General features: G+C 41.2%; 3 protein-coding genes across 3 annotated transcripts in view; 1 reads left to right on the top strand and 2 right to left on the bottom strand.

Moving 5' to 3' along the window:
* dqx1 (DEAQ box RNA-dependent ATPase 1) overlaps positions 1-5,691 on the bottom strand; it is a 28,872-nt gene extending 23,181 nt beyond the window's left edge. Inside the window, exons 1-2 of the mRNA XM_079471580.1 lie at positions 5,417-5,691; positions 3,800-4,129 (exon numbers count right to left, since the gene is read on the bottom strand). Of these exons, the coding sequence (XP_079327706.1) occupies positions 3,800-4,096 (297 nt within the window). The 5' untranslated portion in view covers positions 4,097-4,129; positions 5,417-5,691. The remainder of the gene's footprint in view (positions 1-3,799; positions 4,130-5,416) is intronic.
* A 2,773-nt stretch (positions 5,692-8,464) lies between these two features.
* Positions 8,465-9,497, top strand: oxt (oxytocin; the record flags this gene model as incomplete). The annotated part of the gene is made up of 3 exons (XM_079471593.1): positions 8,465-8,578; positions 8,654-8,855; positions 9,370-9,497. The coding sequence occupies 3 exons, from the start codon at positions 8,465-8,467 to the stop codon at positions 9,495-9,497; spliced, it is 444 nt and encodes a 147-aa protein (XP_079327719.1).
* Positions 9,194-14,235, bottom strand: thnsl2 (threonine synthase-like 2). The gene is made up of 9 exons (XM_079471592.1): positions 14,124-14,235; positions 13,794-14,031; positions 13,157-13,351; positions 12,401-12,553; positions 12,091-12,327; positions 11,637-11,785; positions 11,432-11,557; positions 11,204-11,358; positions 9,194-11,120 (listed from the first exon to the last, which is right to left on the bottom strand). The coding sequence occupies exons 2-9, from the start codon at positions 14,014-14,016 to the stop codon at positions 10,892-10,894; spliced, it is 1,467 nt and encodes a 488-aa protein (XP_079327718.1). The 5' UTR covers positions 14,017-14,031; positions 14,124-14,235; the 3' UTR covers positions 9,194-10,891.
* Positions 14,236-17,171: the final 2,936 nt, after the last annotated feature.

Below are 17,171 nucleotides of genomic sequence, written 5' to 3'. Positions count from 1 at the left end.
ATGTAAACATTTGTGACCTGTGAAAACCCAGACTAACATCTCATAATCCAATTGATTATTATAACTAGCATCAAAGATTCATGTCAAGCATTCATTTCACTATGATTTTGGTATTATTCAGTCAATATTGAAGATGTTGTTGTTATATTTTCACAGAATATTCTGTAGTATGAGGTTCACTTTTTTTAATGCACAACGTTTTAAATGGGGGGAAATTATTTAAAGATGGAAGTAGTTCTGGTATGAAAGTGAAAAGGTGACAATGGCATGAAAAGGCTTATTTAGTTTGTAACTCTGTTTTCTGTTTATGATTTTAATTGTTATATTACTTTGCTGTTCGCATGTTGTCAGTAATTCTGTTTATTTACAAATATGAATTATCACCCTAAAGCCATAAAGATCATATATTTTATACAGTACATCAAACTGTGTCGCATCACTGTGAGGTGTAAGAGACCCCAAAACTCCCCATTGAGGAAACATGCCCATATAAGGAGTTAGAACTATCCCCTGTTCAATATCTTCACAGTACAACCACTTAGAGACAAGGGGGTGGGCTCATTTTACTCATCCAACCAATGAGTATCCCAGGAACTTCATTAAGCTACGAAGTCACGCCCACTGCTTAACAAGACATATATCTCTGCATCAGAACATCATAGCATGCTAGCAAAATGCTAATCATGTTAACATCATATTAGCAACATGGTTATCATGTTAACAAACATGCTAGCAACATGCTAATCGTGTTAACACCATGCTAGCAAACATTCTAATCATTTTAGCAAACATGCTAATCATTTTAGCATTACTCTAGCAACGTGCTAATTGTGTTATCATTATGTTGGTAAACATGCTAGTCATGCTAGAAACCTTTCAAAGTATTTTTGTCAAGCCAACACAAAGTTTGTTTTCAAACTTTACAATCTAGTTATAAAATTTTGATCATCAGGGGTCTCATTTATAACCGTTGCGTACGCACAAAAACGGCACTGAAACAGGCGTACGCCACTTCGCACGCATAAATTGTGATTTATAAAAACAAACTTGACAGGAATATTTGCATACCTGCACGCAAACTGTGAACCATGCGTACGAACATTTTGGAGACGGAGCAGTTTTGGCGACAACCGATGGTGAGCTGAGGGATTGATGGTAGATTAAACACATTGAACTTGAAAAGTTGCGCATATAGACCTATCCATATAACCATAAACATACAAATCACTTTCAATCCTCATTATGCGTCCTAATCATAAAACATGCATGTCCACAATACCAATTTATATAAATAAATGGTAATCATTTATCAAATAAAAGTGCATCAATTTAATTTATTTTACTTTCATTTGCTAATGATCTAAGGGTGGGCGTATGGGTTTAGCACTCATTGTCTGATTGGTATGACAGGTGTAAAGGCTTGAATGTGATCGCTGCAAACATAAATACTACGGTGAAACCCCTGCATCTACGACATGATGGATGCGCTGGCATTGCTGGAGGACTATGCCAATGGCAGACTTAGGAGGGAAAGGGTGTTTAGAGGGATTCTGTTTTGAAAGGGATTATTAAAATGACAAATCGATACATAAAGTTTCCTTACACTATTGGGGAACAGGCCAATATCAAAAGGCAATTTGCAGCAATGTCCGGATTCCCAAATGTAATCGGCGCAATTGACTGCACTCATATTGCTATAAGGGCTCCACATGAGAACGAGTACATTTATGTGAATCGAAAACATGTGCATTCCATAAATGTGCAAGTTGTTTGTGAGGCCAACATGATTTTTACAAACGTTGTGGCGCGATGGCCTGGTTCAACACATGACTCGTTTATTGTAGTGCACAGCAGTGTATGGAATAGACTTGAGGCAGGTGCTGTGCGCGATGGGTGGCTTCTTGGTAAGTGAAAATTAAATAATGGTCTGTTTTCTAACAGTTAAAGCCTAATGTAAAATTAATCTGTTATACTGGTAGGTGACAGTGGTTACCCCCTGAGACGTTGGCTCCTCACCCCATTTCCAAACCCTCAGAGTGCAGAGCAAATGCGTTACAAGGATGCCCATGCTCGTGCGCGCTCTGTAGTTGAGAGAGCCATTGGCCTCCTCAAGTGTAGATGGCGTTGCCTTGATGTTTCGGTGATAGACTTTTATATCAACCAAAAAATATCTGCCAGATCATCATGGCATGCGCCAATCTACACAACATGGCACAGAGGAATGGTGTCGCTCTCCCCCCTGACCTCCCTGACCTCCAGCATGAGGAGCCTGACCCACACCCCCCTCCCCAACATGAACGGCATCATCAGGGAGCAAGGATCCGCAAGGAAATAATGCAGCATTTTTGAAGGAACAACAGAAAGGTTAATTTTATAACAAGATCTTTTAATGTAGACGCAATGTCGCCCAAAACAACCCTTATTTGTTTTAGCTCATCTGCTATAACCGTAATTGCGTCAATAGTGTCCCTCTGTGTCTGAAGGACAGCCTCCGTTAACACCCGGCCACTTCCAACCGTGCCATTGGGTCTGGACGCGCTCCTGCTGTGGACCTCCGAGTCCGGACACTCCATCGTTGCTGCAGACTCAGCGCTGGGAGTCTCCTCGCCACCCTGTGCTCCCATATTCTCTGGACAAACAATACCACATTTACCTATTGTGCTATATTTTATTTAATTGTGCTAATGCAATAAAATTATTTACCCGTTTCCACCATGTCTGTGTCTCCCTCCGTGTCAGGCAGAATACCGCACACACTGGTTTCTCCAATTATAGAAGCCAGCCGGGTCTCCAAGGGGGACAGATCGGACGTCCCAGGACCCCCACCAGTCCCAGACACAAGCTGTCGGTGACTGGCGAGCCTTTTTTTTGCCCCCACTTTCAAGTCGGACCACTTCTTTTTTATTTCGGGAACCGTCCGGTTAGCTGAACCAACTGCATTTACAGCTGCAGTCACATGCTGCCATTCCACACTTTTGTTTTGTTCGTGACGCCACTACTATGGCTACCAAACAAAATAAATTTCCTTTCCTCCACTTCAGTCACAAGAACCTCTATTTCTGTGTCTGTGAAATTTCTCTTTTTCCCCTTAGTTTCCATTGCTGCTATTATCACGCATACAGAACCTTTTGCTCATTAAGATGCACGGCCATTCATAAGGTGATTTGCATGGGCTATATATGGTTGAAAAGGGGCGGGTTAAGGGCGGGATGTCGATTTTTTCACGTGCGCAAATTATCAGGTAGACTGTGATTTATAAATGGAAAATTGCGTGCAGGTGTGCGTGCGCACGGTTTTACAAGTCTCAATTTTTGTTTGCGTCTCAATTTTTGTTTGCGTACGCCAATTTTGGCTTTCGGGCGCACGTACACTTTTAGTAAGGATCCTACGCACAGTTTTATAAATGAGACCCCAGGTGTTGTGTCATTCCACACATTTCTCTCAATCTGATATCATGACAGCACACACACAGTTCCTTATATGATATCATCATCATCTGTACTGTGATTGACATGTAGATTTATGTTATTATGGTAATTAAGTATACTAATGGAGAACCACGTCTGCATTATTTCAAACTGACAAGATACTCAATGGGGTTTTACATTGAAGAACACGTCTGAGGATCTTGTGTGACGGACAGTATAAATATAATCAGTTGAAGAGTTTAAAGGTTTGATTTCAATCATTACTTCACCACAGTACCTCTACTGTTACGTGTGTGTGTCTGCAGAATATCTTTAAATAATCCTTTTATAAAATGCCATACGAATGACGGGACATGTGTGTGTCTTTGTACCTGTGTGCTCTTTCCTGCTCCTCCGTCAGCGCTGAGCACCATCACACTGTGAGTCTCCATCTGTTCTAACAGACTGAACCTGACGCTCCACACCGCCAGCTGCTTTCTCTCCTCCAGCAGACTGTAGTACCGTGAAGAGTACGGCAGGCCGTCGTACGGGTTCACCTCCAGATCTCCATCAGCTCCGCCGCTGCCGTCCTCCTCCTCCAGATCACCGGACAGCAGCGAGGAGATGGAGAGATCGTCCAGAGCTGACAGGACAGGAGAGGGTTTGGGGACGGCCGCAGACGACATCATGACGGCCTGAACAACTACACAAACTACAGTTACCTGTCGGGAGAAACACAAACACTCACAACATTAAACTACATCAGACATTACTAACCCACTCTACCAACAAGTCAAATGTGATATTAATAAATTATGTCTGTTATCAGAATGAACCGAACGTGTGTGTGTGTGTGTGTGTGTGTGTGTGTGTGTGCGTGTGTGTGCGTGCGTGTGTGTGCGTGCATGTGTGTGCGTATGTGTGTGCGTGTGCATGTGTGTGTGTGCATGAGCGTATGTGTGTGCATGTGTGTGCGTGTGCATGTGTGTGTGAGCGTATGTGTGTGCGTGTGTATGTTCATGTGTGTTTGCGTGCGCATGTGTGTTTGTGTGTGTGTGCGTGCATGTGTGTGCGTGTATGTGTGTTCGTATGTGTGTGCGTGTGCATGTGTGTGTGTGCATGAGCGTATGTGTGTGCATGTGTGTGCGTGTGCATGTGTGTGTGAGCGTATGTGTGTGCGTGTGTATGTGTATGTGTGTTTGCGTGCGCATGTGTGTTTGTTTGTGTGTGTGTGTGTGTGTGAGCGTGTGTGTTTGCGTGCGCATGTGTGCGTGCGTGTGTGTGTGTGTGTGTGTTTGCGTGCGCATGTGTGTTTGTGTGTGTTTGTGCGTGCGTGTGTGTTTGCGTGCGCATGTGTGCGTGCGTATGTGTGTGCATGTGCAGACATAACACACATCTTCAGCTGTTCTTCAGACGCTCTGTACCAACATGAGTCACAAATCACTCTTTATTTCTAAAGATCATCTTTTCTAATATCTTAAAGAAGAAAAGTCTTGAGAAGACCTGTGTCATGTGTAAAGAAACACATGTTCATTTGTTTAATTCTGACTCGCCACAAACAAAACAGATGAATCACGTGATCAAGGTGAAGCTTGCGTGCGTGCGTGCGTGCGTGCGTGCGTGCGTCATCATTACCTGCATCCAGAAACACAAATACATCATAAACATCTGTTTATTGTGTGTGTTTTAAAGAGAGATGTGTGATTCTCTCACATCAGATCTGTTATGACCTCTTGTGTGTAATCTGATATTCAGATCCGATCATCAGAACAAAAGAACATCATCACATGTATTAAACACACCTCACCCGTTCACATATGGAATCAAAGCTGTTGATCTGTTAGCAGCCAGTAAATGATCGTTTGATATTCAATGTGTGTGTTTTTAGGGACGCGTTTCCTTTAAATGTCCATACAGGAGGCGTGTCAGCCGACTGTCAAAGATCACACAACATCAGATAAACACACAACAACAAACAACACAACACATGAAAATTAAACCATGTTTACCTGAAACACATCATCAGATCCGTCAAACTATCCGCGTGTGAAAACAAATGACATGAAACGAGCGAAATCCGCGGACTGTCGCAGACGGTAAACCGCTCCAGCGCTCGGTTCGACGGCAGATATATCGCGATATCCTTCAGATCACGAACATGTTTACTAATAAACACCTGACGCTGATGTTTCACGGTTTATCGCCAGATCATTCATGGCTGTTGACGATATTTTACAGAGATCGAAACTCAGCCGCCATGATGAAATCTCACCTCACGGGCCGCTGTTCAACACATAACGAGCTCCCTACATAGACAGCGACCCACGTAGACAGCACTTCTGCCCTCGTTTGACTCACACATACCGCAGATCCTGTCTATGTAGACAACACGACGTGTGTTTTAATGTCTGTCTGTGTAGATACATGCAGTCTGTGTAGGGAGCACGTGTGTCGGCTGATAGATGCCGTCTGTGTAGGGAGCACGTGTGTCGGCTGATAGATGCCGTCTGTGTAGGGAGCACATGTGTCAGCTGATAGATGCCGTCTGTGTAGGGAGCACGTGTGTCGGCTGATAGATGCCGTCTGTGTAGGGAGCACGTGTGTCGGCTGATAGATGCCGTCTGTGTAGGGAGCACGTGTGTCGGCTGATAGATGCCGTCTGTGTAGGGAGCACGTGTGTCAGCTGATAGATGCTGTCTGTGTAGGGAGCTGGACAGGATTGAGACTCTCTCTCTCACTCTCACTGCACAGGTGGAGCTCAAACCTGAACACACACAGAAATGCAAAGTAAGCGACACAAACAAATCAAGAAAATAACAAATAAACAAGCAAATGAATTAATTAGGATCTGTGTTTTTTATAAACAGAATAAAATGAATTTAGCGTTTGCTATTTGTAATCATTTGTTGTATAAAAATCCAGTCAAATGTATTAATGTGTTTACTTGTCCTTCTTCATTTGAAGCGTTGTGTGTGCTGTAAAACAAACCCTAAGTAAAGTGCACTTATTACATATGTCATGGCTTCCAAACGTCTCTCATGAGAATATAAATGCAGGTCTTCATTAGACGTGACACGATGTGACTGTACATTGGTTTCTGTTAAATGATGATCAGGGTTTAATGATATAATGAGATATAATGTGATTGATTATATTATAATTAGAGCTGAATGATGAAACATCAGAGAGGATGTGTTATATTGCTCAGTGTCAGTGTTAGTGAGTGACCCCTCACATTATTATTCATTCTCATGATGACTAAAGACTAAAGATCATCATGTTCAGAAGAGAAACACAACACAACCGTCTGATGATCCTTTAGCAGAGTGCATTGAGATATAAAACATTGAATGACCTGTAATTTCCTTCTTTTAAATTCTAATAAAACAGAAATATTACTTATCGGATCAAAGACACGTGAGCAGAATATTTCTGATTATAAACTGCAAGTTGAAGGATGTACTGTTACTCCAACAAATACAGTAAAAGATCTAGACGTTATATTAGACAGCAACCTGTCATTTCAAAATCACATCTCAAATGTCACAAAAACAGCCTTTTTCCACCTAAGAAATGTTGCCAAGTGATGAAATATTCTGTGTGTTGCTGACGCGGAGAAGCTTATTCATGCATTTATGACCTCAAGACTTGACTACTGTAATGTGCTACTTAGTGTTTGTCCTGCATCATCAATAAACAAACTACAGTTAGTTCAGAAAATACCATCACATAACCCCAATGTTATCAACCCTTCACTGGCTACACATTAAGTATCGTATTGACTTTAAAGTTCTTTTAATCACTTATAAAGCCTTAAAGGGTTTAGCCCCTACCTACCTAACAGAGCTTCTATCACACTACAACCCATCACGCTCTCTAAGATCTCAAAACTCTTTTGATAACACCTAGAATAACTAAATCCACCAAAGGGGGTCGAGCTTTCTCATACGTAGCACCTAAACTCTGGAATAACCTTCCTGATATTATTCCAGGATCAGACTCACTCGCCCAATTTAAATCTAGATTAAAGACACATCTTTACAGACAAGCATTCACTTCATGCAGAATATGATAAATAAACCACCAGGAGATGCTGACATTAGATATTATTTACTAGAATAGTTGGATTTATTATATAAAACACCATGTACTGTGTTTGACCTTTTCTGTGTTTTTCAGTTTTTCTTATTTTCTCCTGTAAAGCTGCTTTGGAACACTGCACATTGTGAAAAACACTTTATAAATAAATGTAATTGAATTGATGTTTGAATTTTTTTTTAATTTGCTGTCAGCTGTATTGACACTCTCGTTGTGAAAAAACAGCCACACTTTTTTTCTCTGAAACAAAACACAATTTTAAAGAAAGTTTCTGTTCGTTTTTTATATACATTTTTATGTATTTTTTAAATACGGTCGTAAAAATACATAACATTACAGAAAACAACTGCAAATTTACAATAAGAACGGGAAAGAATTTGTGTCCGAGAAGATTTTATTTGACTTCTCAATTCTTCATTTCATGTATAAACCTATAGACACACATCTCTTCTGACTGAGAAACATCTGAGACACAGATGAGAACGTTTCCCTTTGCTCTTCATTTCATCTCATTGATGTCTATGAGAAAGAACTGAGATGTTAAAGAGATCTCAATGTTAATAAAGTAAAGGAATGAAATGATGTTGTTCGTGTGTAAAGATTCCTCAGCGTGTGTTAATTCGGTGATGTCTCAGTTATCTGATCTAATGCCTGCTCACGGGTCAGTGATGACCCACGGACCACATCTATGACCTCATCAGGTCACGTCATTAACATTAATGGTTAATAATGTCAGATTATCATGCGGTGAAGAGAGCAAAGGCATATAAAAGAGTCTCACGGCAGCACAGAAGTGAACATTGTGTCTTCAGATCTGAATGGCGGTTTGGTCTCTCAGTTGTCTCAGTGAGTGTCAGTGTTCTATCATCATCATCATCATCATCATCATCTCACCTGTGTGTGTGGATCACATGAGTTTATACGGTGTGTCTCTCTCTCTGTCTCTCGCCGTCACAGGTATGTCTGCCGGTCTGTTATCAGTCTTGTGTCTGTTGTCCGTCTGCTCGGCCTGTTACATCTCCAACTGCCCCATCGGAGGAAAGAGAGCCGTTCAGGATTTTCCCCCTCGACAGGTTTGTTGACTAACACCCGCTCTCTCGTCCTGTGGTGTCAGAGGTCAAAGAGTCTTCACATCTCTCTCTCTGTAGTGTATGTCCTGTGGTCCTGATGATCGCGGTCGGTGTTTTGGTCCCAGTATCTGTTGTGGTGAAGGCATGGGCTGTTTGATGGGATCTCCAGAGACTCTTCACTGTCTGGAGGAAGATTTCTTACCTTCTCCGTGTGAGGTGGGAGGAAAAGCGTGCGGTTACGAGGGACGCTGCGCCGCTCCAGGAGTCTGCTGCGACTCAGGTCAGATTCACATGAATTCAATACATTTGAGCTTATTACAAACATTTTTCATCCTAAAACATCAAATTCTGTCGTTGTTTATTCTGTCTCATGTGGTATTAAAACGTGTACGAGAGTGATGCTTCAGTGGAACACAACAGAAGATGGTTTACAGTGGAAGTCAATGGTGTTCAGTGTTGTTTGATTATCAAGGTTCTTCAAAATATCTTCTGTTGTGTTCTGAAGAAAAGAGAAGCTCACATAACACGAGGATGAGAAAACATCATTTGGGTTTCAGACAGTGTTTAGTTGACATAACTTCACACATTTTGTATTGTGTCTTAATAACCTCTAAGAATGTATTGATCATTTTTATTACCAATCAATGCGATGATTACATAACATTTTTCTTTTACAACATTTGATTTGAAGCAAAGCATATTGAACATGTAATGACAATAATGTAAAATTCTCATATGAATACACAGGGTAGATGTGTGTGTGGTCAATGAAGAGTTGTTGTGTTGTTGTTCAGACGGCTGTAGTATGGATCAGTCATGTGCGTACACCGATGGTGACGGTACGACCGCCGGACATCAAGACCTCCTACTGAAACTCCTGCACCTGTCAAACCACGCCCACCCCTACAGACCCCACCAATGACGTCATCCAGAAAGATTCTTGAAGACCATCCATCTTTTGTAAATAAACTTTGTATTGCCAGTAGATGATGTATTTGGCTAATACACACACAGTAATATGATGATCGTACACGTGTGCACATGCAGTATATTAAAGTCTGACAAGATTCATCTGTGTCGCGCACTTTTATAACGCACAACACACACACACACACTTCAGAAGAGTTTTTCATCTGTTGCTATGGTGTCTCTAGGGAGCTCACTCAGGTTTTTCTAGTGTTCTATGTGGGATATTCAACACCTGTACATGAAAACATAAAGGTCAAAGGTCGCATGTCATGTGTTCAGATCTGCAGGATAAATGAAAATGAGAAGGTGTGCTCTTACTACATATAAACTACATTCTCAATCACATGTTATCAAGAGAACGCATCCCATTATATTCATTGATTCAGGGATCAGATGTAGTTCTGTTCAGTGCACTTATTAATGATGTTTTCTACCACGCCCGACAGAAAAGCCAAAGTCCAAACGTTCAGCTCCACTAAAACTTTACAACTTTAAACCCTAAAAGACCTTTGCCTTCATAGATACACACACACGCAGTTTATTACACATTTGTACTCTAAGATTAAACGCGCAGACTTTCATCATATGATTTAGAAAAGCAGCAAAATGATTAGAGAGCAATTCCATTAAAATATCAAAATTTGACCACAGATGTCAATATTTTCTAGATCAAATAGTTTAAAGCATTTGTTTAATTTTTTGTGCATGATTTATCATAAGCCGTAACGGTGCATATTCCTCAAAAATAAAGTACTATCTTGTGTTCTATCAAGAGACTTCCCTACTCTATTTGTTTGGTATTATTACTTGCATTTTTATTCACAGAAATCCTACAAAGTTTAGAGTCTCCCAAAAACCTCCTCCTTTTTTCTAACATCCACAATTTCACTTTTTTTAAATATAAAAGTGATATTTTTCTCATGTTTTAACTCTATCAATAAGGGTTCAGTAAAATATAATCAAGTGGTTCAGAGTATCAGTAACAAATACGTCTTTACAGAGAAACAACAAATACATTGTTTACACTTGTTGAAACAATAACAGATGAAGTTATCATTATGGTCCATGAATCAGGCAAACGAAAGCTCTTGTGATCTGGGTCAGGTGTGTGCTCCGCTGGACAACAAACATCATCATTCATGTGAGGCCGAGTACTTCACTGTATGGACCCCAACAGGTCGACGACAAAACAAATCACTCAGGCGTAATAACATCTGAATTTAATTCAATTACATTTTATTGCTTTAGCGCTTCCCACACTGTTGCAAGGCAGCTTTACACAAAACAAACAGAAGTGTGATTAGTGTCTTTAAGACAATAGAGGAAGTGAAACCTCACAGGAGACATTCATTCCTTCACCTCTGATGCGTAAAACATTTCTCCACGCTGTCTCACTGAGCCAATGAGCTCGATGTGTCGTCTCAGTTTAGACTCCCAGTCGTCTGATTTCTCCAGAACTCTATAACGTGTCTCCAGCGTCTCTAATGCCAGCAGAGCTTCAGGGAGGTCAAGGGTCAAACCGGCCCGATGCACCACCTCCTGAAACTTGGCTGGTGATGCTGTCGCTATGCAACACCTAAAAGATGAATTCATCGTTCAAATCAAATAAATCAGTTCGTCAGTCATTAGTGAGGTCATGAGTTCAGTATACAGTGAGACCTGTTGAGTCCAGCGGTGACAGGACGGTTATAGTGACGGCACACAGCCACAGCGGTGTGAGGACAGATGAGATAATCATTCTCCTGAAAACATCTCATCATTGTGTGAAGAATTTCCTCATCGGACACAGAACCCGAGGACAACACTTCACTCAACTACAAAACACAACACACACGGTCAACAGCTGAACACAACCTTCACACGCGAGACGTGATATGTGCTGCACACCTGCCGATGAAGCGTCACAGGAAGAGAGAGTCTGTGTGTCATCTGAAAGTCCTCCATCAAACCTCGAACCATCGTAGCATCTCCAGCAGACAGCAGCCAGAAGATTCTCTCCAGGTTATAGGGATCCTGTGGAAAACCGCACACAGTTCACACAGCAGCACATGAACACACGTGACGTTGTAAAGATCACGGCTCACAGCGGCACCTGAATGTCGATGGCAGGAGCGAGAGTTTGCACGACATCACTCGCCATCGAGAAATCTCCGCTCTGAACCGTACGGTGAACGATGTCATTGTTGTTCACCATGGCGACGAGTCGCAGGGGGACGCCCATCATCCTCATGACACATCCAGCTACATCACACACAGTACAGTAAAATACTGCTCAAAATTTACTGTACGTATATATTACATTTGCTTTCACAGATTTCTACAGGTTTGTGGGGTGAATCTCAGATAAAAATGTTTGTGACCCCAAAAATCTACAGAGATATTTCTGTGCAGTCAAAATAAATCCAACATTTATTTTTGGAGCTCTATATCATTCTTAAAGGTGACACATTTTCTTCTTGAATTTTTTTTTGCAAATGAGAAATATATTGCATTTCTTAACTTTGATTCAGGGCTGAAGTGTGAGCACGATGTGTTTGTTGGCAGACCTGCAATATTTCCTGCTCCTCCTGTAGGCACCAGCACCTCTAGCGCAGGCAGCGTGTCGTCTGCGTCCGGCTCCAGCGCACTGAGCTGCAGGTATGCGAACAGAAAATGAGGCAGCTGCAGCAGAATTCTGGACCAGTTGACGGAGTTCAGACTCATGAGACTGTGACGCTTCACCAAATCTGAATCAGCAAACAGTTTCCTCAACGGAACGTCAATGTCATCAGACGTCCCGTCCGCTGCCAAACAAACACGACACACTGCCTGTTAAACTTTCTTGTGTTACGAGCTTCATGATGAAAACTCTTTTACCTGCAAACACATGAACGTTGTCTGCTATGCTGGTGGTCATCTGTCTCTCCTGAACGGCGCTGATGCGTCCGCGGGGAAACACAACCACAATGTCCACATCGCTGATGCCAAAGACACTTCTGATGGCTGAGCTGCCCGTGTCCCCAGATGTACCTGAGAGACGACCAGTAGCAGTGTTAACCACCACACAAACCACACAAATGCGTAGGGCCCCGCTAGCCCCCCTAGTGGCCACAAGCATATAAATCATTTCATTCTTCTGATGCGCGATCGGCCTGCTTGCGCTGCACTGAATATGTCACACCTAATAACAGACGGGTCTGACTCGGTTGGAAAACCAATCAAAACCTCTAGTTCAGCTAGGAAGTGGGTTACCCGCACTTTGACGCTCCGCTCAACAATTTTTGGCATAGTGGTGCCGCCCCTGGCATATAAACACAATCATGAAGAGCACAAATCAAATATTTGATTCCAGAACAAAGTTTGTTTTTATACCAAACTGTAAACAATTTTCTTTGCTGTTATGCGATGCAAAGTCATATAAATCCAGGTTATATATATATATATATAACATATAATTCCATATAGGCCTACTCAGTAATATTGTTGTGCAATTTAAAGAACAAATGTTAGTGTGTGCTCAGGTCTTGACTTTGCTTAGGGCCCAAAATTAACACGCCCCTGGAGACGACAGCGATCCACTTCATTTCTCTTATTTCATCGATCAGCCTCCATAACAGACGCATCATTTCATACCTACAAGTATGGTGGCCCGCTTCTTCTCCTTGTGCAGAAAGTATTTCAGGAACTGTGCCGTGCAGGACATGGCCAGATCTTTAAACGCCAGAGTTTCTCCATGAAATAACTCCAGAATGGACAGAGAGTCTTGGAGTGAAACTATTCTCACTGTTTCTGGTAAAGAGAACTTACACAACGCCTCGGAGATCAACTCTATAAAGAGAGAAAATATAAAGAACACTGAAGTCAAACTTGATTAAAGAGTTTCTTCATCAGAACACAACAGATGTGCATGCATGCGTGTATGTGTGTTAGAGTGTTTGCATCTGTGTGCGTGGGTCTGTCTTCTGTATTTTTACCTTTTTTTCTTTTTTTTTCTTGTACAACTTTATATTTTTGTTTATAGTGAATATGTTTCATGTACAGCTGCTTTGTAACTATGAAAATTGTAAAAAGCACTATATACATAAAGTTGACTTGACTTGACAAAAGAAGATATTTCGAAGAATGTCAAAAACCAAACTCTGTACCTCATAGACTTCCATTGTATGAACTCAAAACCACTGACACATTTCTCTAAACATCTTCTGTTGTGTTCACACACACACACACACACACGATGACAGAATTGTGAACTGTCCCTTTAAGAGCTCACCCTGCAGGTGTGCTCTCGGGATCTCGTGTTCAGGTATGAAGAGAGAACAGATCTCGCACATCAGCTGCTGATAGGACAGATGTGTCCAGGATCTCAGGGTTTCAGGAGACAGTGTTGGGATGATCTCTGGCATGAACATTCCTCCATCGGGAGCATAACCAGAGAAGAGCACCTCTCTGAAGCTCCGCCCACGAGCGGCTCCGCGCGTGCTGCAGTAACGCATCGCACCTGACACAATCTCCAGATAACAACATATACATAGAGTTTACAAATCACGTGTCAGCTTTATTCATTCTAACGTGATAATAACGTTCATGAATCTATACATACTCGAGCCGGGACGTTTCCAGTCTGTGGACTCTGACGTCATGAAGAGCTCCAGACAGACTTTAATCCGGATCATGGTCCAGATGCGGCGGATCTCCGGCAGACCAGCGGAGACGGAAACGCGTCGAGATTTGTAGGAAATGTAGTTCAGTAGCCACTCAGCAAACACCTTCATTCCATCTGTATGGATCACAGTTGTGTTGGGATCTTTTCAATATCTCATATCAACACACACGCACTCCTGCTGCTAGAATGACAAATCAATTATAACACAACCTTAATATGTAAACAAATAGAAAAAAACATGATTTATGCACATTTTTATACTCAGTTTAACAGTAATATAAACATTATAAACTGCTACAGAAATATCATAAATACTGTAATAATAATAATGCAATGTAATAAATACTATCAACAGCGTAAGTTTGATTTTGACATTGACTAAAGATTAGTGCATAAAGAATATAATCATTGAACAATGCTTAAAATACTTTTATTTGAACATGTTTTCATGGTTGTCACTCACATTGTGAATAAATTAATATTGCAGTTTATAGTCTGTTTAATATTTGACCTGTGTTTCTCTCACATGTGTGATTCTCAGTGATAGCAGCTGTGTGTGTGTGTGTGTGTGTGTGTGTGTGTGTGTGTGTGTGTGTGTGTGTGTGTGTTTGAATCTGTGTTTTTGTGTCTGTCTTCTGTGTTTTCATCTTTTTTTGTTATTTCAAGGCACTTTGTCTGTCAGGAACGGTGTTTTTTGTTAACACATTATATCTTATTTACAGTTGTATTCATATATAATAGTGTCAGGATGACTAAGAGTGATGATGGTGATGATGATGATTTGAGACACAACCTTCCTTCACATTCATCTCGAGGACAAACACGTGATGATACGTCACAATACTGTTACCCTCGAGCTGACAGTGTTAGTGATGTGAGATCTGTCATCATTAGATCAGATATGACACGACTCAAGTCTGATGTCCTGATGTGCACAAACTCACAGTTATTAAGCTTCAAGAAAGACCAGCAAGGAGAGCATTGCTGTAGTCCATATTGTAATTTTTGTATTTGTCTCATGTATCTATTGTAATTGTTAATTAAGCATTCCTGTATAATCATGCTCTCAGCGACCTCCACTGGGCATGCGCACTTCAATACCGCATCATTTTTGTCACGCTGAAAACAGTTGCTTAATATTTAGTTTATTATTGTAAGGTAATGTTAGGGTTGGTGTAGGTCATTTATTGTAATTATATGGCGAGATTTTGCACCACTTCCGGCCGTAGCTGTATCCCTTCTAGCAACAACCCTTCAGATGCGGAGAAGCTTATACATGCCTTTATGACATCAAGACTAGATTACTGTAATGCACTATTAGGTGGTTGCCCTGCAGGCCTATTACAAAAACTCCAACTGGTCCAAAATGCGGCAGCTCGAGTTCTTACACGTACAAAAAAGTATGAGCATATTAGCCCGGTTCTGTCAACCTTGCACTGGTTACCTATAAAGCATCGCATAAATTTTAAAATCTTGCTTATTACCTATAAAGCCTTGCATGGTTTAGCTCCTCACTACTTGAGAGAACTTCTTACGTATTATAGTCCATCACGTGCACTACGCTCTCAGGCGTCAGGTCAGTTGGTAATACCTAGAATTTCAAAATCAAGTGCAGACGGCAGATCCTTTTCCTATCTAGCGCCTAAACTTTGGAACAGTCTTCCCTGCACTGTCCGGGAGGCAGACACACTCTGTCAGTTTAAATCTAGACTAAAGACGCATCTTTTTAATCTTGCATTCACTACACTATCATAATATATATCTTTCAAAGATCTAGGCTGCTATTAGATTATTAATGATAATTTTAAATCTAACTTTTGTTATTTTGTCTTGTTGTGTAAGCACTGTCAGCACAGAGGCTGCAGTTTTTGCCAGAGGGGAACTGGAATCCCCTGGTTAGGCCTGATTTCCCTCTGAGGTTTATTTCTCCTCCAATCCTCGCCACCGTTACTGTTTTGCACTGTTTGCCTGGCCGGGGGGTTAAAGAGGCGGGACTCAAGAAAGGCAAAGCCAATCCTATTAGTGACGTGTTCTGCAGAGGCGGGACTCATTGCAGAGAACGAGACTATCCAGAGACTCTTATTATAGAGATGGAGAACCATTGACAGCTAACAAAACTAGCTTCCGGTCTCCTTTCCTGCTTTACGCTGAAGCTAAGGTGTTAGCATTGGCCGTTACGCTTTTTGCCTAATGGGTGCAGGCTTTCCTCTTAAAAGGCCCTCGACTAACCATTTGTGTACCACAACGAGGTTTTGAAATATTTTTAATTTCAATTAAAGTACATTTTTATATATAACCTTGTATAAAAAACACCACATGAAAAGTTAATGGCGGATTTCTTTTTTTTTCAAAAAACGAAGTCTTTATTTGAAAATGAATTTGGGCTGCCATGTCATCTGCTGGTGTTGGTCCACTGTGTTTTCTGAAGTCCACAGTCAACACAGCCATCCACCAGGACATTTTACAGCACTTCATGCTTCCTTCTTCTGACAAGCCTTATGGAGATGCTGCACCTGCCCACACTGCCAAAGGTACCAAAAGCTGCTTCAATGACAATGGTGTTACTGCGCTTGAATGGCCAGCAAACCCGCCTTACCTGAACCTCACAGAGACTTTTTTTAAGATGTACCTGTAAATAAGGGTGTTTCTGCAACTACGGGCCCTTTTTACTCGCCAACATTGAATTAAAATCAACCTCTGTGAATCTGAATTATCACTATCTGTAATACATATAAAACGGTCAACAAAATTGCATGCAGTCTTTAAGATTTTAATTTTTGCAACATTGAAAATGTGTTACAGATTTGACATTTTTGCTAATATTGCATATATCTGGCTTCTAGCAAGGTTTACTACATTAGTTTAGACTCTTAACATCTTAATATACACGAGTTAAACAATAATATACATTTATTTTTAAAATGTAGTTCAAAGTCCAGAATAACTAAGCTGTACGGTAAGGATATTTACTTTATATTTTGAGTG

Source organism: Barbatula barbatula (assembly GCF_947034865.1).
Source record: "Barbatula barbatula genome assembly, chromosome: 13".
Classification (NCBI taxonomy): Eukaryota; Metazoa; Chordata; class Actinopteri; order Cypriniformes; family Nemacheilidae; genus Barbatula; species Barbatula barbatula.
The sequence above is the reverse complement of the archived record's forward strand: the minus strand, read 5'-3'. Positions and strand labels throughout refer to the sequence as shown.